At 26.8% G+C, this 21,865-nt stretch overlaps 1 protein-coding gene across 1 annotated transcript; it reads right to left on the reverse strand.

The window, feature by feature from the left end:
* Nucleotides 1–1,894: 1,894 nt before the first annotated feature.
* LOC129968754 (protein wntless-like) lies at nt 1,895–21,645 on the reverse strand. Its single transcript, XM_056082973.1, has 13 exons — nt 21,434–21,645; nt 18,127–18,447; nt 16,727–16,857; nt 16,235–16,396; nt 14,682–14,818; nt 14,253–14,293; nt 13,083–13,210; nt 7,573–7,670; nt 6,035–6,098; nt 4,357–4,500; nt 4,193–4,276; nt 3,275–3,431; nt 1,895–2,491 (listed from the first exon to the last, which is right to left on the reverse strand). The coding sequence occupies exons 1-13, from the start codon at nt 21,537–21,539 to the stop codon at nt 2,367–2,369; spliced, it is 1,698 nt and encodes a 565-aa protein (XP_055938948.1). The 5' UTR covers nt 21,540–21,645; the 3' UTR covers nt 1,895–2,366.
* Between the last annotated feature and the right edge of the window lie 220 nt (nt 21,646–21,865).

A 21,865-nucleotide genomic window follows, 5' to 3' on the forward strand; every position in this document is an offset into this window, starting at 1 on the left:
CGAAACATTCCACAAATAGTGATAGATAAAGTAAGAAATATTTAAATGCACCAATATGGTCCCCTAAAATGTATATAAGTAATAAAATGGGACAGAAATGATAAAATAGAACAGGAGTAATTCCCTACAAAGGATAGCACCTACAAAAACATTCATTACATAACATCAAAAACTTTGTGCGTTTTATGATGATATTTATATGTAATTTGATACTTCTCATGAATTACATACATGACATTGAATAATATATCTATGCTGCCATTACAAAAGAGCTGCAAATATATATATATATATATAAAAGAATAAAAGAATTTTGCAGTATGTGAAAGATTCATTTAAAATGGCCACCTATTCTGCAAGTAAAAAAAGGCTTTAAAAAAAATGTTAAAAGCACAATCAGTGCTATTACATAAAAATTGGAACTTCTGTATAAATTTATAACTTCAATGATCAGTTTGATTATGGGTACATATCAGTAGAGAATATAATTATCTCTTATAGTAATTTTCTTTAAGTAAAATCATATGGTATGTTATATAGTTTGTGAAATATAATGTATATAAATAACTGATTTTATTTTGTGGAAAGTTGTGCAAATTTCACTAACACAGCAACATTCTTTGATTTGTACATTAATTAATCCTGTTTTGTAACATTTTGTTATTATATATAATTATTATTACAAGGAAAAAAACCCCAATATTTTGATTTCTGAGGATAGAATCTATCCAAAAATGAGTTAAACAGTTCCTAAGCACATAACTCTTTACTAAAGTTTTCATGTCCACATTTCAAAAATCAGTTCACTTTTCTACCATAAGAATACATAATTCGAAGAATGCTTATCCTAGCATATTAAATTTGTTCATTTACAAGATAAATAGGGCTGCATAATTTTACAAAGTAGTTTATACAAATGATGCACTTTTATATTCTTGAAAGATACACTGGTGCAGTTTACCTGAATGGCAGTTATAGAGTTAAATGAAGTTTTAAAGAAAATTAAGTACAAATTTAATAAAAAAAGGTTTGCAAAACACTGTGTTTTTATAATAATTTTATATTTAAAGGTAAAAAAAAAAAAAAAAAAAAAAACTTCCCCAATGAAAGAAAAAAATTTTTTAGAAAAAAATTAGGGATCATTAATGATTACATAACAGATTTAGAATCAACAGCATAGAGATCACAATAAAAAAGAAAGAAAAATCTAATGAATTTCTTTAATTACTATTATAAACCAGCCAAGGATTTTCTTGAGTTTCACCAACACTATCAAATTTAATATTCAATCTGAATTCCCCCCCCCCTATTATATACATTAATTACAGCATGTAATTAGAAAAGGAAAAATAACTCCAAGCAAAAACAAATAAAATTAATATTTACTTCTAAAGTTGTTTTAAGTACTTCAAATAAGCCATTTATATATTACTAAAATGAGGCACCATACATTTGTTTAATATTCATACAATGGCAAGAAATATTATTTTATATAATGACTTATAAAAGTAAATGTATAAAAGTAAAGTAAAAGTTTTGATTGTAAGTAAAAAGTCGGAAATGCAAATTATACTGAATAAAATGCTCTTACACTAAAACTTAATTTTTAAAATTATATTATATAAAATTTGTGGGGGAAAAAACCCATAATCCTTTAAAAAATGATAATTATCATAAATTACTACAGAAATAGTATGCCGAAATTTCATAATTTTGTAACTTAATATATAATTCAATTTTATAAATAAATAAATGCAAAAAGTAATTCTTAGAAATCGAATAAGATTTTAATTTATATATCCAATAATAATTTTTATTTGACTTTTAGTCAAAATCATGAATTACACAGATTAAAAAAAAAGGATAATGTATAAGAAGCAAAACATATTAAAATTAAGATCACAAAAATACAATACATCAGTGTCTGTATTTAAAAATATTTGCCATATGAATAACAAGAATAATTTTAATCACATACTATTATTATTGATTAATAATTGATATTACTGAATAGATAGATTATTATCAATTATTTGAATATGCCTCTGAAAAAATTTAAACAAATATCTTAATCAACATATTAGACAAAAACACATTACTTTTGTGTAACACATTTATAAGTAAAAATGATAAGCAAACCAGTATTCCGAGCATCTGACCAAAAATTAAAAACTAACGACTATACTGGAAAATAAATACAAAAACAATGGTAGAATTTTAGAATACTCCTCCAATAGTTCCACTATATAAAAATCATATGCAACAAGAAAAATGAGCTGAAATTGTCAGTGAAGACAAAAATAAATGGCATGTAAATACTGACAAGTTTAATGGCATGTAATGATTGCTTTCTTCAAAATTTTATATTAATCAAAAGCAGCCTTTTTTGTCAGGCCAGTGAGGCTCGAGATTTCAGTTGGATCTGATGGTGATGGTTCAGAAGTTGTGAGGCGACTAAATTCGATTTCTTCTTGAGTGGAGGAGATGGCATCTAAATAAAGAAATTATTTATCAATAAAAATTATCTGAACATAAATATATATATATATATGTAAAGATTTGAATCTATCACTTTTTAAAGAATTTTCTTAAGCAGGCCTTATCATAAATGCTACATTTAGCATTTTTTTCAAAATTTATCCAACTCTAATGGAATACCATTGGATTTTCAATTAACTGTTTAATTATATTTGGAAACTATAAACTAATCAGGTACTAAAGCCATCAGATCTAATTACTGCAAAATAGCAAGCTTGAAAAGTTTACAAGGCACTACTTTATGATCAAACAGATAAAAATAACAATAAATATTGATCTGAATTGCAAGCCCTTTCATTAAATACATGTTAATGATTTTAAGAATCAAAAAATGCATTTGGCTTTGAAACTCTTTCTAACACTGGCTTTTCCAATTTTTTTCCTGTCATTCATTTCATTACTTTTTTACCTGCTCAACATTTCAGAAATCAAAAATTAGTTTTTAATGATATGGATTTTCAATTTTAATACAAAAGACATTAAATTCAGATGAATACCATTTTTTTTTCTTCTGTTCAGCCTAAATAAAAATGTGCAACATAATTTCATAAATACTTTCTTCTTTATAAATTACACATTTTTTATTTACTTATTTATATTTTATACATTTCATCTTTAAAAATTATACATTTTTTTAATACAAAATTATCCACTTATTGTTTGAAATCTTGTTACATAATCTATATGAATCTAAAAAGATATACTTAGTTCCTTTCAATCTGAATTCAAAACCTACCTGACTGAGCTGGATAATACTTGTGAGATGGTGCATACAATGCCAGCAATGCTATAGTATATAGATTCCACATTCCATAAACACCAGTATAGAAAGCTGATGTGTATTCTATTTGCAAATGGATATCTTTGTCCCATTTCCACTGTCCTTCACTCACCTAATTAAAAAATTCACATATATTTTGAGAATATTTACAGTTTAAATTTCTTATAGCGTCAATAGCACTTATTTCCACAACTGAATATAAACTAGAGCAGCTATTGAGAAAAAAACTAAAAATTAACATCAGTAAAGAGTATACATACAGAAAAATTATTCTGATTTATACAATAATGAAAAGAGTAGCGAAATTACCTCTAACAATGAATTGTCAACTAATTTTTAGAAAAAATTTATTATTGATGATGCACAAAATGAACTTAATTTACCAGCTAAGAGTTTTTCTGAACATGAGCCAAATTTATAATAATCGAGTGATATCTACTCAGAATTAGAAATTACTTTTAGATATCTTTATTCCAGACATTTAAGCACAACATAATATTACAGATTAGAGAATTTTTTTGGTAATCTGTAAATTTGGAAATAAATGGATTAAACCCTATTTCATAAAAAAATTTCTTTTAGTTAGAAATAAGAAAGAAAAAAAATCATTTTTGACATTTTAGAAAAGAAAAACTTATCAAAGAATTAAAAATGCTTCACAAAATTACTATCAGCTGCAATAAATTGCCCTTTCTCACTAGTAATAACTAATAGTATTTAATAAATAATATATATATATATATATATATGATTTTAGTATATAGCAGAATCCTGATGCAAACATGGGAAATGGGTTTTACATAAATTTGCCATAAAAATTACAAAAAGTATAGTGGCCAATATAAATGTTATAAGCAAATAAAAATTTCATACCTGACCAATGACAAATGAAATTACAGTCAGAGCAGCACATAGAACTGTTGCCATCATCAAGAATTTGAAACGATAAATTATACCCTGTAAGTAGAAATTATAATATAACCCGACTGCCACATTCAAAATCACCCAAATTTCAGAAGGATTATGAGAATGCTTACCTCATAGTACATTCTTCTGGCACTACTCATACTTGGTAATGTGTTTCTTTTGAAACCTATGTTTCTGAATACTTTAAATACCATATAACAAAGAAAAATGAAATATGTGCAAGCAGATATTCCAGCAAGTATTATAAAACCCAACTATATTTCATGTTAAGGAAATCTGATTTTACAACCCCAAAATCATGACATTGATTATTAATCATCCAGATGAACCAAATTTCAGCTCAAAATTAAAAACAAATTTTATTTGGTGAAAATACTAAAAATAATTATTTTAATATATATAAAACAAGAAATGATAAAGATACTTTGACAAGTCAAATAAGATTAAAAAAAAAATTGACACAAAAAGAAAGTTTTAAAGTTCATAAATAACGAAGATAAATGAATCAGAAATACACACTAATTCATTACATGAAATATGGAATTCCCATTCTATTATGAAAATATCATACTAAGATTTACTTCTGCAATTTTACTAGACATATGTTATGAATACTTTCAAAATATTCTAAAAACAAATGCGGAACAAATGAGCATGGAAGAATAAATTTAACTCTTTCTTTCTTATTGATAAATAAAAACAGCAATCAATTCTAATTTTAAACAGTGTTATGACAATTCAATACAACTGCAATAATTTATTTCATAACATGCAAGGGGCAAAAATTATACATAAGAAAGTATATAAACAAAACAATTAAAAAAGAGATTCTGCACAAAAAGTTAAATAAAAAAAAAACTGTGACTGAAATAATATTATTGATAGTCTTATAATCGGTACCTAATGTAAATACTATATCTTTTTGTATCAATAAAAATCTTTCCTTTGAATAAATGTAGGCTTTTCTATAAATGAATTAATAAAAGTGAAATTTTTATATTACAAATCTTTGAAGTTATTTTCAATTACCTATCATATAATATAAGCAAGAAAGAGTTATACAGAAAAAAAAAATTAAGATAAGTTGAATTAAAGAAAATGAAATTAGATATATTCCTTATAATGTTAAAACAAAATTAATTTCTGTGGGGAAATAGGTAATTAAATTATTGATAATAAAACTAACAAGTAAATTAATTTACAAAACAATTTTGAATTCCTATCAAAAAAAGTTGAAAGAATGTAAAAAAAAAAAAAAAAAAACTTATTATTTATAAGAAACATTATCAAACAGGAAAAATAGGTAAGAGCATCAGCAACTTTCAGAAGTTCAATGTGTTTAGTGCCCCCCCTCCCCCCAATATTTTAAAAGCAATCTACTTTTATGCCTCCAGTTAACTGCATGTGAATATATTATAGAAATTTTTTAAATCCTTTAAAATTCAAAATGTTATTCTTACTATTTTTTTTCCTTGCTTTTCATATTTACTTACCAATCAATGAGATCCAATTATTTATACAATTGGGTGATTAATTCAAGTCAACAGCTGTTTTCTTTAAACAATTTTATTTAAAATGATTTTTAAATAATTTTTATATGATTATACCTGTATTAAAATTTGCTTTGAAAAAATTGAATTAAAATTTTTTAAAATCTAGTCTTGGAGGTTGAAGAAGAAATGCTCAAACTAATATTCACTCATGAGAATACAGAGCTTATTTTGCCTTGATCCTTAAAATGTTATAAAATACTGTATTGTTTATAAGTGCAAACAAAGAAAAGGATACCGAGAGTTTTGATCCAATAGTTGATGTCCAAATACTGAAGAATGGGTTCTTCAACTGTACACCTCTGAAAAATATAAATATAATACAAACTTTACAACAGAATATTCAACACACATGCACACATGACAAAAAAAAAAAAAAAAAAAAAAATGAAAAAGCTATATGCAAATATACAGACAGCAGTAGTATTGCATACAAAATGTATAAATAAGCAATGCATTGGAAGGACTTTCATTTGTATTTAAGTGATTCATATGAAAGGTTTTTGACATGCTTAAAGACACACAACAGGAATTAATACATTTTGAACATGGGATGATAGTTGGAGTTAGATGCATGGGACATTCTATTTCAGAAATCCTTAGGGAATCCAACATTCTGACACCCACAGTGTTAAGTCTACCTATTTTTATGCACAATCTCCCACCATGGATAATGTAGTGGGTGATTGCCTGCACTTAATAACCGAGACCAGCAACATTTGCACAGAATTGTCAGTGTTCATAAAAAAACAATACTGCATGACATCACTGCAGGAATCCACGTGGGATGTATGATGGACATGTCTGTTACAACAGTACAGAAAAATTTGGCTTTAATGGGTTGTAGTAGCAGAAGATTGACTTGAGTACCTTTACTAACATCACGGCATCGCAGCACCTCTCCTGGGCTTGTGACCATATCAGTTGGACTAATTTATTGGATTTTAGTTAGTTAAAGCTGAAGGTAGGGTTGAACTATTGATCACAACTGAATCTATCAGTAACTGAAAATTGATGGCATTCAGGTATGTATGCCATCATACTGCATGTATGTATGTCAGGTAGTGTATGCCATTTACAGACTTCATACACTCAAACAATAATGCATGAATGACAGTGCAATATGTCACAGGGCCATAAATTTTTGCAATAAGTTTGAAGAGCATTGTGGACAATTCCAGAAAATGATTTGACCACTTAGATCGTCTGATCGCTTAGATCCCATAGAATATCTTTGGAACCTAATTAAAAAGTCATTTCATACAAAATTCTGCACTTGTAACACTTTCAAAATTAAGGACTCTCTAGAGAGAGCATGGCTCAATATTTCTGCAGGAGATTCCATCAACTTGAAACCATGACACACCAAGTTGCTGCAGAAAAAGAAGGTCCAACACATTACCTAGGAGACAACCCATGACTTTTGTTACCTCAATGTATATATTTTTCACACTGAACAAAGGGGGAGGGGAGGACATTTTATTAGTATTAAAAAATTAATTTCAACTTAAGAAAGATTTTTACAGCCACAAGTTTTCTTACTAAATAATAGCACAGTTAAATTTTGGACCAATAAAAAAGTTCTTGAGCTGCAGGATTTCAATCTTGCTCTAGAGAAAAATTGAAAAAGTCAGAACGGCTCTATTCATTTCAAAAAATGAAAAATGATTTTGAATTTTACAAAGAGGTTCACAATCATCATTATCCTCTCTAAGCATCAATTCATTAAAAGCCGAGTTTTGGCCATTGAAAAAAAAAAAAAAAAAATCAGCTTACCTTTCACACATATCAAAAATAAACAAGCAGAAACACCCCAATGCAACAGTTGTGAGATAATGCCAATAACTACGCAGCCTGTTACGTTCTACTTCATCCTAAAAATGAAAGTAAGTTTTATTGATAAAATAAGAATATATAAAATTACACTTCTAATAGAAATGTTCAACACATTCAGATACAGAAATTTTAACCCCTAATGACTCATTTTTTTTCTACTATTTAATTAAATAAAATTTTCTATTTTAGGAGCATTTTATTGTTTTGATTCATATGAAAATTTATGTATAATATTTGAAATATTTATCTATTCCATTCATATTTGTCTATTTTTTAAAAGCATTATAACATTTATGAATAGTTTTATTGTTATTTAATAATGTAAAAACGGGATGAAATGATGCACAGACAGTTAAGCAGATAATCAATCTGGAACTTCTATTATTACTCATACAAAGTGTCAAAATACTTGCTCACTACAATTCTTCAAACAAAACACTTAAAATCAAGAAAACGATTGCTGAACTTCATCTTTGGAATAAAAGCATTCTGAGGATATCAAACATCACTCAATGAACAAACAAATGAGCTTTTATTTTTAATTCAAAATTAGTTTAAAAATAGGATAATCAATATAATAATGTTTATAATGATAACACTAACTAAATACTTATATAAATTATTTGCAAAGAAAATATTCTAAAATATAATTTTTCATAATGTATTTGAAAAATAAAAGCACCAGACATAAATATTTTATTACACAGCAAAATCTTCATAGAATGACTCAAAAAATTCACCTTTATGAGATTTTATACAATCATCCAAAAAAATAAATAAATCATATCTTTCTTCTTTTTTTTCATAGAAACTTTATATCTTAAAAGGCTTATGCATTTTTATAAGCAAAAAGTTAATTCCAAACTCCTGTTTGAAGTTTTAAACCTCCAAACACATTGGAGGTTTAAAACTTCAATTTCAAGAAATCATATCTGATTACAATTAAATACAATTAAAAAAAATTATACTATTTATAATTCATGATTAATAAGTATATATAATGTGATTACAAATTAAATTTAAATATGAGATCAATAAAAAAAGTTTCGAATGCCTTTTAATAACACAACTTTTAGATCCAGATTATTTCAGAAATTTAAGCTATTACTGTCTAAAATAGCAACTATTAATCAATCAATTGTATCTTCATTATTCTATACTATCAGTACTGGCTGAAAGTACAGAAAACAAATCAATATCATAACACTAAAAAGGGTTTACTTTTTTAAATAGATTTTTATATACTGTGAAAATTGCTCATCAAAATTTGAGAGCCTTCGTCACTAAATAATTTTGTCATTAAATCCAAAAATAATAATAATACTTCCTAGTACTTCAGTTATTACAATCACAAAAAACAATACACATTATCAAAAGAATATATAAATATCTTTCTCACCTTTCTACCTTCCTTAATTAACATGAAGCAGAAAGATAAAAATAAATAGTTAACTTATTTTTCTCAAAAAATTAAACATAAAAATACACAACACAGAAAGAAGATAATTTAAGCTTAAAATTAAACTTCAAAAGTCTTTAAACAAACACATACAAAACCAAAAAGTACTGTCAAGTTTTATTTTTGCTTATTAAATTTGTATACTTTGGATTTTTTTAAGCTGCAAATATTATTAGTGCCAACTATATAGTCCCAAATCTTAAATGAAAGTGCCCTTATTTATTTTTTAAGATTCATAATTCCCCTACCATAAATATAATCTGATAATATTCACAAACTAACTGAAGTGATCTTAAATGTTGCAAAAACTTAAAAAGCAAACTTATAAGATAATTTTGATTGTATTTATTTATTCAATTAAATATTTATCTATCTATTATACATCAGCATTGAATTTCATTTGCTTTGTGATTGGTAAATAGCGAATAACTTGACTCATGACATTTGAGGTTTATTTTGTCAGTATTGTTTGAAATAATTATTGAAAATTATTATTATGCCATTGCAAGTATTTATATTGCACTTGATACTGAAATGGTGACAAAAAAGGAAAAGTAAAGCTTTAATTAACACCAAATTAATCCTTTCAGAATGACTGTATTCAAGACACTCGCTCGGGACGGAGTGTATGTGAGCAGTGTTTTTGCATAGCTAAGCTTAAAAAAATCCAGGAAGTTTAAGTCCTATCGTCATAATTTTTAGTACCAATCTAGATTATTAGTTCAGCTTATCATATACGTTAAAATTAGAATGTAGTAGCTTTTTCCTTTTAATTTACATTAAAATATATTTAGAAAAACTTTTACATTGTGAAATAATTTTCAAAATGCCTATTGAAATTATTCAGAAGTTTTAATCGACAAAATGCACTAATAAACTTTAAAATGATTATAAAAAAATTCAAAAATACAATACAAAATAAGTAGAAGGCTGGCATGCGTGATCTCAGATTCTGATAAAATAGCCATATCAGAATCACTCAAAATCCTGATTTCTAATTCTTTAGACCAAGAACCTGTGCCAATAATTGCCTTATTCATAATTCGAAACTTTCTCCCTCTTAAAAAATAATATTTTCTTACCATAACAAATTGAATTCAAGGTATTCCAAAATTAAAAAGGAATTATGCATAATGCATCTGAATGTTACACTAAATGCAATAAACACCCAAACAGAACCTGCATAATAATAATAATAACATAATACCAAAATAATAATAATAACAAAATAAATAAAATTCAGAGTCAGACTAGAAATACGAGAATTTTATTTTTTCCCGTGGAAAGTTAAAGAATCCAGCTCTTTTTATTTACATTAAGGTTACTACCTTCCAACAACAACCGATGAATAAAATACCAAAGTGAGGCAGAATATGAGATAACTGAAGGTCAGGCACATATACATCACCTGTCCCCAGATTTCAACCTCTAGTAATGCACAGGTGGTATGCTCGACTGTGACAGACAATTGTAGATGATGCATATATGACATGCCCATTGCAAAAGAGTTAAAAGCAAATGAATTAAAAAAAAAACATTATTTGTTAATCTACTTTTAAACTCACCATTTGTGGCAACACTAATGAACAGCCTTTTGGTTTATTTATCTTTTAAAAGTAACAAAAAATTTTTATCTCTTGGCTTACAATCATCTCAATATCTATGCAATACAAGTGTTAACCCAGCATTGTTTTTTTAAAATTATAATGGAGCTTCCATAAATATCAGACGAAGAAAAAATGAGCAAGTATCAAGCAATTTGAAATGAAAAGCTGCTAAGTTGGTGGTAAAGTGTGACAGATTGATTATTCAATATTTAGATACACACAAATAAAGTTCTCATTGCGGGACTTTAAATTTTAAATAAGAAAATGTATGCTCTCATCATGGAAAGACTAAGCTTCCAACACTGAAAGAATGGCCAGTGGAGTTAAACTTGCTAACTGGAACTGTCAAATATTGCATACAATATCAGACAACATTGAGGTTAGAGAGCAAAAGCAAGCAGGGGTCGAAGCCCCCTTGTTTTCATTAAATAAATATGAAGGAAAGTTAAATTCTTTGTCATGTTTTGCTTTTCAGGGATGAAAATAATGTAATATTTATTTAAAAATAATTCACTGGAAATTATTTTGTATTGCCAACCATTGATCACATATGGAGAAAAAAATCATTCAGATAAATTATTTCAGATCTAATATTAGTCAAGAACAAATTATTAATGGTTATTTATCAGATCTAATTTCTAAGGTTAATTTATCAGATTCAAATCTGTTATAAAACATATAAGAAATTGAAACAAAAACCACAGGCTGGAGTATCATTCTAGTATTTTTCATACCAACTTATCTTATCAGCTAATGAAGCAATTATTCATGTGATCAAAAGTTTAAACTTCATAAAAATAATTAATTCTTTATCATTTCAATGCACTCTTTAAGTTCTTAATAACATCAACAGAATAAATTATTATTTGCTATACAAGATTTATTAATTTTTTTACACAATATTACCCCTTTTCTGAAATCCAAGTTATGAAATTTCTATTATATCTGTCAATCCAAACAATATTAAAGACAGAATCAACACAATCAAAATATTAAAAAAAAAAAAAGATCCACTTTTGATTTATTGGCCAACAATATTTACTAGTGTTGTAGCATTATCTTTATTTTTGATCAATTGTTTAGAAAATCAGAATATAGAGAATAGAACTCAGTCTACTACAAATACTAATTCATGATGTTCAAAAATTACTCATTATGAATTTAATGTTTTAAAATTTTCAATGCTGACAACTCTAATTATTCTTATAGAATTCAACCACGAAACATTACAATTATAGCAAGAAATTCATCAAGTTTCTTCAAAATATTAAAATGATCTGATATGGTTTTCTCATACTGCTATAATAAACAACACTATGCACCATAAAACAGCAGTAGACTCATAAATTGAGAAATGAATTAATAATTTCATTATTAATTTCTTTAGAATATTTGTTCAATGAATGATTTTGAGACTAATTCACTTCTTTTCACCACTCCACAAATACTCTCAAACATATAGATGTATAGTTTTATTCAATAGAAAATTAATGCAGGATTGGAGAATCTAGTACACTTTTTAAAGCAAGAAAGGAATTGCATTCAATACTGCATAATTTTCATTTTCTCACATGTCATACTTCTTTTCCCCATATAATATTGTCTTCAGAAACAGTGTCTTTACATCTGTGTGGCCAACTGTAATAAAGCTTATTCAAGCATACTTATTTTGGTGATTATTGTTGACTTGTAATTTCAACCAACAACAATCAACGTAACTTCAACATTGTTGTTCAGTTTTGAATCATGAATCCATACACAATTTGATAAAGAGATGAAAATGTTTATAGTTATTTCACCATATTAAAAGTTCTTACAGCAAAAATTTGGAAAAAACTGTGAATTTTTAAAAAGGTCTCTCAATCAATGTGCTACCATCATGAAACAAATAGCTGTTGAACCACAGACACTTTATTGTGTAACTTAATCTGAACACTTACAGTCTCAGTGTAAAGTACTGCTAAATAAAGAATTTCTTCATCCATCACTTTGCATCTTTGTTTATCCACCAGCTGGTTAGAGTGGGGTTTATGGTCATACATTCATTTGCGATTCTTTGATTTTCATGTTTTCTACTGCCCTTAACATTTTCTATATTGAGTTCTGAATCAATTATTTCTTTGAAGATGAAGATTGTTTCATTTCAAAGAATTCATTTAACAGTAATATATCATGAATCTTATAATTTATTAGTAATGGAGTATTCAGTTTTCAATGTACTGTCAAGGAAGGAAGGAATGAGGTTTGTTTTCCGGCGTATGCTCCTGAACGGATTCTTAGCTTGTGCCGGGTTAACAAAAATCAAAACTCGAATATCACAAAAAATGTACTGTCAACATCAACTATCATTGACTTTAGTAAATAAAAGACAAAATGTAACTAACCATAAGGTGCTCTCCACAGAAAATTAACCAAAAGCTGAGCAAAGATGCATAGAAAATGCCTTGCCGGATGTCACTCAACAATATCATGAAAGGCATGTCGATCCATAAGGTTAAATATTCAAGAGGGCCTATAAATGAAAGAAACAGCAAATAACATAACATACATTGGATTCTATCATTCAATAGGCTGATTTATTTAAAACTAACAAAAAACAAGATATACTTATCCTTAAAAGCTTTTGCCAAATTATGTAATTTGGCAGCAGCACTGATATCGATGCAATTAATTAAATATTACTGTAAGTTTATATTTTAGATAATTAGTGATCTGAAAATGGGAAAAGAGTATTACAAATGACAAGTTCATGTTTTCCTAACTGTCTTTCATTTGATTCTTAAAATAAACTGCACTTCTTCCTAAAAATACATCCTTCAACTATAATCTGGCATTTTAATTGTTTATGTTTTAAATTAGTTTTGCAATTGGTATAATTGTTTGTATGATCAATACTAAAAATTTTTTTCATGATTATATTTTCTTAAAAATATAGAAATGCTAATAAATAAATAAATTCTTGGATATTTCCCAAAAAGTTTATTTAAATTAAGAAAAGAAATTATTTGATTAATAAAAATCAACCGAATCTACCACCGGAGAGGGCCTTGGAAGAGGACTTATGATAAAATGTGAACATTCCTTCCTCCAACTTTCAGTTTCAAGCATCAAAACTATGGGGAAATGTGATAACACAAAATTTTAAAAGGAATTTCAAAAAGCCTAGCAACAGCAAATGCATAAAATACTAAGATTCATTCAATACATTCATTCATACATATAAAAGTATCTGTCTACAATGCGACATATATACTTTTGAAGACTACAAACAACATGTTTACAGCAAAGTACAAAATAAGACTCCATCAAAATAGGTATTATTGAATAGAGAATGGATTGTGTATATTCACTAAAATCATATTAAGTCACAGATTACTAATCCAAAACTTAAAACTTTATAAACAAAAACAGTACCACATCTTCCTCAGTTTAATATTATTCTAGGTATCAGAGGTGAGTAGCTTTATTCTAATTGATCAGATAACAGATCAATCAGAGCAACGTCAATTTAACAATAACTATAAATAAATACATCAGAACAAACAAAAACTTACAATTCAAGACACTCAAAGCTATTCCAAGACCAAGTAGCATTCTGAAGAAAAACAAAGATTTACTTCAATATTTTACATTAAAAATTTTTTCAAAAAAAATCACAATAAAATATTGAATGTGTGCCATGAAAAACACAAACATATACTAATGATAATGTAGCAATAAAGCACAGTTAAATTGTCTACAGTTATAAATCTGCTTTATACTTCAAAATGAGATTTGACAGTTTATTTCATAAATTATTATCAAAAATCATAAAATCAATATTTAGTTCTTCAATTCTATATCAAATATGATTAAAGATATAGATTATTCTTGTAAAAAATTCAATTAATTATTATTATGACAATGATAAAAATTAAATCAATAAATTGTGTCCTAAAAACATACTATACATCATAAAATTGTTGGAAAATGAAACATCATACTTTTCAACTAAAATAGGAGCTCTGCATAGCAAATTAATACGCTTCCAGTACCAGATCAGTGTCAGCAAAACCACAGGAAAGAAAATAGTTTTCAAAGACACCCACACTTTAGTAAAACCACCATTCTGATGAATAAGCTGAAATAAAAATAAAAATAATATAATGTGTACAAAAATGTTGTTAGATATTTTAAATGTTAACAGGAAATTGAAATAAAATGAAGAAATTAAAAAATGAAAAAATAAATATTAAGGGAAGGAATTTGTGAGAAATCATTATATATATGGTCATTATCTTTTTTTCTGCTGGTTTTGACAGTTACCATTGCATTCTTTTTTTTTTTTTTTTTTTTACAAACACAGCTGTATAATGTGCAGATATAATATAACTAAGCTTCCTTGAAATGGATCAACTTGCAATATTTTATTTAAAATGGACACACACACACAAACTTATGTAGTCTGTCAAAAAAAAAAAAAAAAGATTTTTCAAGATATATAGGCGTAAATATTAATCACTTTCACATGTGAAATTTTCTAGTTTTTCCAAAATTAGATGTCAAATTTTTGCCTAACACACCATGTGCATTGAAATTTGTTTTTATTTTCATTATTTAGAATTTATACATTAAATAACAAATGTATATTTATTAAAGTACTCAAAGAAAGCAAAGTCAATACCCACATATTCCAAAATACCAAATTTTATTTCAAATTTAGTTCTAAGACTTAATTTATGTATACAGTTGATATTATGCAGTTTTACCTAAATAAGGCTTATTATTTATAAATGTTTCGAAAATTTTGAAGTTAACCTTCCCGTTTATAATTAATACTCAGAATTTAACTTGTATGTTTGTAGACCATGAAACTGATATTCTTAATTAACAAGTAAAGAAAAAGCAGAATTATCATAAATTTCTTATTCTAAAATTTTATACATTATATTCTACATTTAATACATCATGATCTATTTCTAAATGAATAATGCATATACAGACTTAAAATTATACATTTTAGTGAATTTAATGATTACAACACAAACAGTTTTTCTTCAATAAAGATTTCAAACAAAAGTTAAAACAAAGAGAAAATAAAATCCAAATGAAAATGTGAATCATGCATTTTATGAATAATCTAAAAACTTAAATTTGGCTAATTAAGGGCAATGCAAATTTTCTTACAATCTGAATGCACCAATTAATACAGAAGGCCATTTTTACCATGAGTCACAAAATTGTTTCTTAAAAGGAAAAATTGCATTAAACAATTAATCAGTAAAATTATCAATGAATTCCTGCATATTAGAAGCATTCTCAAAATAGATTTATTCACTTTTTTTTTGTATAAACACGCAAATAGAATGTAAAAAATTTCTTTACATTTGAAAAGTGAGGATGGATGATAGGCATGAATGCTTCCGAATACAGATGCTATATAATATTAATGTATGCTCTGTAACACTTAAATTTATTTAGATTTGACTAGGCTTAATTACATTTATGAGCAAATAATTTCTAAAGTAAATATGAATTTCCTAAACTTTTCACTAACCACAAGCCACATGCCATCAATGTGACCAATCCCTTCATTCAATGGAGTCTTGCCAGTGAAGTCTATTGGGACTCTTATATTAATAAGGTAGTAGTCATAGTGAACACTTCCCAGCTCAAAAAGAGGTAAAACATCACAATCATAATGGTAACCATCAATTTTCTAAAAAAAAAAAAAAAAAAAAATCTTATAATTAGAATAAGGCATTAAAACTGTAAATATTGCAAGCATAATTTAAGTACAAAAAGATAGAAGATTCAAAATTGTATAAAAGCATAACTAGAACACACAAGATTCCATTTGTGTGATGCACTTTCAATGATAAAGTATTTCATTTTAAAGTGCCCATTACTAAAAGTGGTATTTTCATTTTTGACTAGATATCAATACTTTTTTTTCTTTCTATTTTCAAAATAACTTTCACTGTCTTAGAAAAAAATATATGCAGAATATGCAAGTTTAAATTCATTAACAAAATATCGTAATTATTACCTTTTCTTCATCAATGACACAATTCAGGTCCCTAGTTTCAGTAGAATTAGCAATAAGAGTCCATTTATCATAAGGATCCCATTTATTTCTTGAGCCAAGTTTTACTTCAAAAGTAATGACTGGCTTTTTAGCTAAAATAGCATTCAAATTATGAAGCAAAGTTTTAAATATATAAAAAAAGATTAAAATGCAATAAAATCTTTACAAAGAAAAATCATACATCTCTATTGCATACATATAGTAGTATACCATGAATAACTGACAAATATATTGCAATTTCTCTATAGCATGCATATAGTAACATATGACAAATAACTGATAAATGTTTTTCAATAATTCTACTATAAGTGTTATAAAAGAAATTGCTACTTAAAAAAAATTTAAATTTTGCAAATTTGGTTCTTTATTAAATTTGTTTCCTAGGGAAGGATATCAGAAATTCAAATCTGAGATATTGTTTAAAAATATTTTGTTTGAAAGAGGGAGGAGGATAAAATATAAATTGAAAAGGTAAAGGTATGAGAAATAACCTAACATCAAATATGTCTCTTAAAATGACAAACTTATGTCTAGATTATTAAATAACAAAATAATAATTGTATTTGATATGCAGGATTAATTTTATTGTGCATATATTAAAGGAAAACAAGATTAAATATCTATTTACAAATTGTTGAACTGCATAAAATGCATTATTTTTAATAAGCCAAATGTATAATGTATATTAATTTGAAGTTTAGTACTGCGTTTTTCTCCCTTGATTTTAAAATGCTTCGTTTTGAAGATATTACAATAGATGTTAAATTGTGTAATGAATGCTATTTATATATCATTATATAAAATTCCAAAGTAAATTTTGCTTAGAGCAAATTAGAAGTGGATAACAATGCATGGATGCAAGTGATCCATTTGGGAACAAATGCAAGAAAACAACATGAAAGTAAACATAAATCATTTATTTGTACTACTGATAGCAAATGTTTCTACTTTCTTTGCATCTCAAAATTGCAGCCACTTATACTCTCCATATATGCTCGACAGTGTGAAAAGTGGGCACAGTCTGATTTTAAAAGTACCAAGTATTTTTTTAAACATATAGCTTCAATGAATATACATGCGATATGGTCATCAACAAAATCTGTCTAAAAATGTATGCTAGCTATTTCATTGATGCTTCCAAAGTTTATATTCTGTTGGTGGATGTATTCTGAGCAATTACCATAAACTGTGAAGTGAAAAAAATAGTTTATAACACTTTTCTCCATATTTTAACATTGCACCTACATAATTTGATTATATATATATATAAATACAATTTTTACCATATATTCTGATTTATCTGTTTCTTACAAACCACCAAAAAAATAAATAAATAAACATGCATATAATTAATGCTTTACCCATGGGATTCTCCTTCTTAAATAAAATCTCTAGTTCCAAGATAGCATTAAGTGTACCCATCCATCTTGAATAATCCAGAATCATCCCATCCTTAGGAAGTGGGGCTTGAAATGCAAAGCTCAAATGATTAGGTGTAATATTTGGATCATTAATGACATCTGGACTATCAAGGTTGATGTCATTTACAACCTTGCAATTGATACTGCTTTTTCCTTTTCCTCTGGGGATGTGCCATACATCATCAAATTCATCAATCCCAATAGGACGATCCATTTGACATTTAGTAGCTAAGATAGTTTCTACATTGGATGGAGCAGGAGCTACATGAAAACCCAAGAAAATTAATAAGCAATAAAACAAAATTAGAATCAGAATATTTTTATATGCAACAATTTAAAAACTTAGTGCACATCATTTACATATGTAAGCAAAAATATAATATTAAAAGAATGTTTAAAAAAAAAACAACATATAAATGCAAGGTAGAGAAATTTCCATTTTTGCAGTCATTCTAGAACGCTTGGTTACACCCAGGCTAACCCTATATGCTCCTATCAAATTTTTTTTAGAAATCAATTCTTTTTAGAGATATTTGGTTTCATGGAGGTGGTATAGTGCAGCTATACCACTTGGGATTAGAAACAACAACAACAATTTTTTTTAAATCTCTCTATGACAACATCTTGCATTCTGAAGATGTTATTAATTCATCATGTATAAAAATAACCAGCAATTGGGTGTTTTATCCCTACCTTAACCTTTTTAAAAATTTATATTTTGTTATTCTTCACTACCATCATCAATGGAAGAAATGATATCCCTTTGATAGAGAACCACCTAATCACACCAGCAAATCAAAATCCAACTTATTCAATAGCCTTTCCAGATGAATTAATGTTGCAAAAGAATTTACAAGGTTAATTAAAACTGGCCCTTATTTTGTAAGAAATCCCAAACACCAGGGCTGTCACAATAAACAATGCTCCCTCTCTCTCCAAAACTAGTTCCAACAGCTCAGAAGACTTCGTAAATACTCCTGAACCTTCAATCTTATCCCTGAAAACCTTATGCTAACAATCCCTGAACTCTTCAATTTTGATATTCCTATGATTGTTGAAGAATTTAACCCCGTCCTAATGGAAATAGCTACCAAGAAAAAGATTTCTACTAATTCCAAAGCAATATCAACCTGCAAAACCAGTTTCCTGTGATTAACTTAAAATTGTCTGAAGACTACAATAGTGTCCTGCAAGAAACATGCTGCAATTTTCCAGATACTTAACCACTTTTGCAACAACATTATAATTTTTTTATCTCCTCTGAAAATGCCAAACTTTGAAAAACTTAATATGTCCCCTCTCAGACATACAAAATTAATCTTCAAAGTCCATAATTAAATCATCAAAGGACTTCCAATTTTTACAAACACAGAAGTTATTACAGAAAAACTAAAACTACTATCCATTTCCAGACAATCTCTCAGATTCAAAACTACAAAGAGAAATCCTTTCAGCTAATCTTTCGATTTGAACTAGTAAAAAAAAAGTAATAATAATAGTTAAAAAAAACATAGATATCGGTTAATACTAAATACATTGTGTACCTAAAAATCAAAATTAAAGCCTACAATAGAAGAAACAAAGCAAGAATGTGCTTAAATTGTGCATTTTTTTTTTCAGAGTGCAAGAAACTGCAAATGTGTTACATTAATTATAACAAGATTCCCCTTCTTCTCTTTTCATGTATAAAAATTTAAGGTTTTTCAGAGGTTATTTTTGAAAGCAACTCTTACCAATTTGGAGTATAATGATGTGATATAACAATTTAATAAGTTTGCTACAAAAAAAATAGTTGAAGATGAAATTTCCATTTAGATAATAACATTTCAAGTTTGCCTTTATAAATTATTAAAGAAATAACAATGTGAAGAAAAATATGTAATTTCACATTTCAAATTAATAAATTTTCAAGAAAATGAGCATTATTCATGTTTTTATTACAACTGTACTCTTCATAAAAGCACTAGAGAACAAAAATTACAATTTTTTTCAAGAGAGAAAAGTTTTTTCATATTTGAAAATACAAATGTAAGAAGAGGCGGAGGGATTAATGTTGTTTAAACTCTTCATACATTGTATTTAGCTCTCCTCAATGCTTTCTGACGTTCACTCTTTTGCTGAGCAGCGAAAACTGTTGATAGACATATTTTATATCATTTATCAAATCAGCTTTCTCTGTTAATTTTTCATAACTTTTTTTTCAAATTTTTCTATTACATTTTGTAAGCACCTATTTCTCTCTTTTTAAGTTCATTTAAATAACCAAAAAAGCATTTTCTATCTTGTGCTGAATAAATTTTTCTTTCTGATCTTCTAAATATTTTTATAAAGCCAAATATTTTTATCTTAAACCTGCTAGAAAAAATCTTAGTTTCTTTGTGATTTCAAGGGATTCTGAATTTTTTCAAGTAATCAGTTATATTTTTTATTGAGTTATAATTTTTTTTTTTTTTTTTTTTGTTAGGCTTCCAACTTTTTTGTTACAAGAAAAACATTTCTCCATAACAGCTTGGCCATGAGAAAGGATTTTAAGTGCTTGTATTATTTTCCACAGTTTGCTAAAGCTTTATCTTTTACTCAATACTCATACAAAAACATCAAAATTAATGTTAGTGATGGATTATATCTCAGAAATTTCAAAGAATTAGACATTACTATTTTACTATTAACTATTAGACATTACTATTTTAAATTAAACTATTTTAATTAGAAAAGAATTAAATTATATTAATATATAATCACATTAATCTTCTTTCATGTGCTCTATTTTCAGTAAATAAAGACAATTCTTCATCAATTTGTAACACCAATTTGAAGCCAATTTTCTTGAACAATACAAAATAAATACTTAACTATTTGAAAATCGACGAAATTATACTTTAAAAGCCTTTCAAAAATAGAAATTATTTTTTTAAAGCCTTTATATTGTGGAAAAACAAATAAATAATAACAAAATATCAAATGCTTCTAATATCTTGTAACATTTATCATGCACAAATCTCATAGGTTGAAGGACTGACACAGTAATTTATACAAATAAAATCCAATTTTAAAGTAAGAGCAATTGTCATGTTGTAAATCTCGTAATATGACTTTGGCGTAGTGGCAAGAAAATGACAACTTCACAAAATGATTACCATTTAAAACATTAAAATTAAAAGGAACATTATAAATAGAGTAAAACAAGAAATGACATAGAATTTCATCTGTACTATCTCCACATAAAAACTAATGATATTATACTTACCAATCAAACCACCAACAAGAAAACACACCACTTGACAAATCAGAAGACCGCTTACAAGATAAGCTAATTTTCGACCGCTTAAATTTTCTAATATAGTACCAGCCATTGTTATTTTAGTTTTTTTTTAAACAATTCGATAGCTGACTGAGCAAAAATCGTTCACTTATTAATTTCCAAACCCACGATAATAAAAAATCAAAACATACAAAATCACAGCCGCTTTTTGACATAGAGTGAAAGTCACAGTTAATAATGAAAACAAGTTTCTATATGATATTCGAAATATCTTGCACAATTGAATTTTTTCTTTACATATAACTTCATTTGTTTGACTTTTAAATGACCAAAATGTAGATAATTTTTCTTAAGAACGGGATTTCAATCTCATGCACGTAACGAATTAGAGGTAGACATTTATAACTGAGGCTGGAA

The sequence above is a fragment of the Argiope bruennichi genome, chromosome 5 (assembly GCF_947563725.1).
Source record: "Argiope bruennichi chromosome 5, qqArgBrue1.1, whole genome shotgun sequence".
NCBI lineage: Eukaryota > Metazoa > Arthropoda > Arachnida > Araneae > Araneidae > Argiope > Argiope bruennichi.

What these genes read in the sequence shown, in the direction of transcription:
- LOC129968754 (XM_056082973.1), bottom strand. Translation starts at nt 21,539, where the DNA reads ATGGCTGGTACTATATTAGAAAATTTAAGCGGTCGAAAATTAGCTTAT. An exon ending in GCTCCTATTTTAGTTGAAAA is followed by an intron (nt 14,294 to 14,681) that starts GTATGATGTTTC and finishes GTTTTTCTTCAG; the next exon opens with AATGCTACTTGGTCTTGGAA. An exon ending in CTATTGGATCAAAACTCTCG is followed by an intron (nt 4,501 to 6,034) that starts GTATCCTTTTCT and finishes CATGAAATATAG; the next exon opens with TTGGGTTTTATAATACTTGC.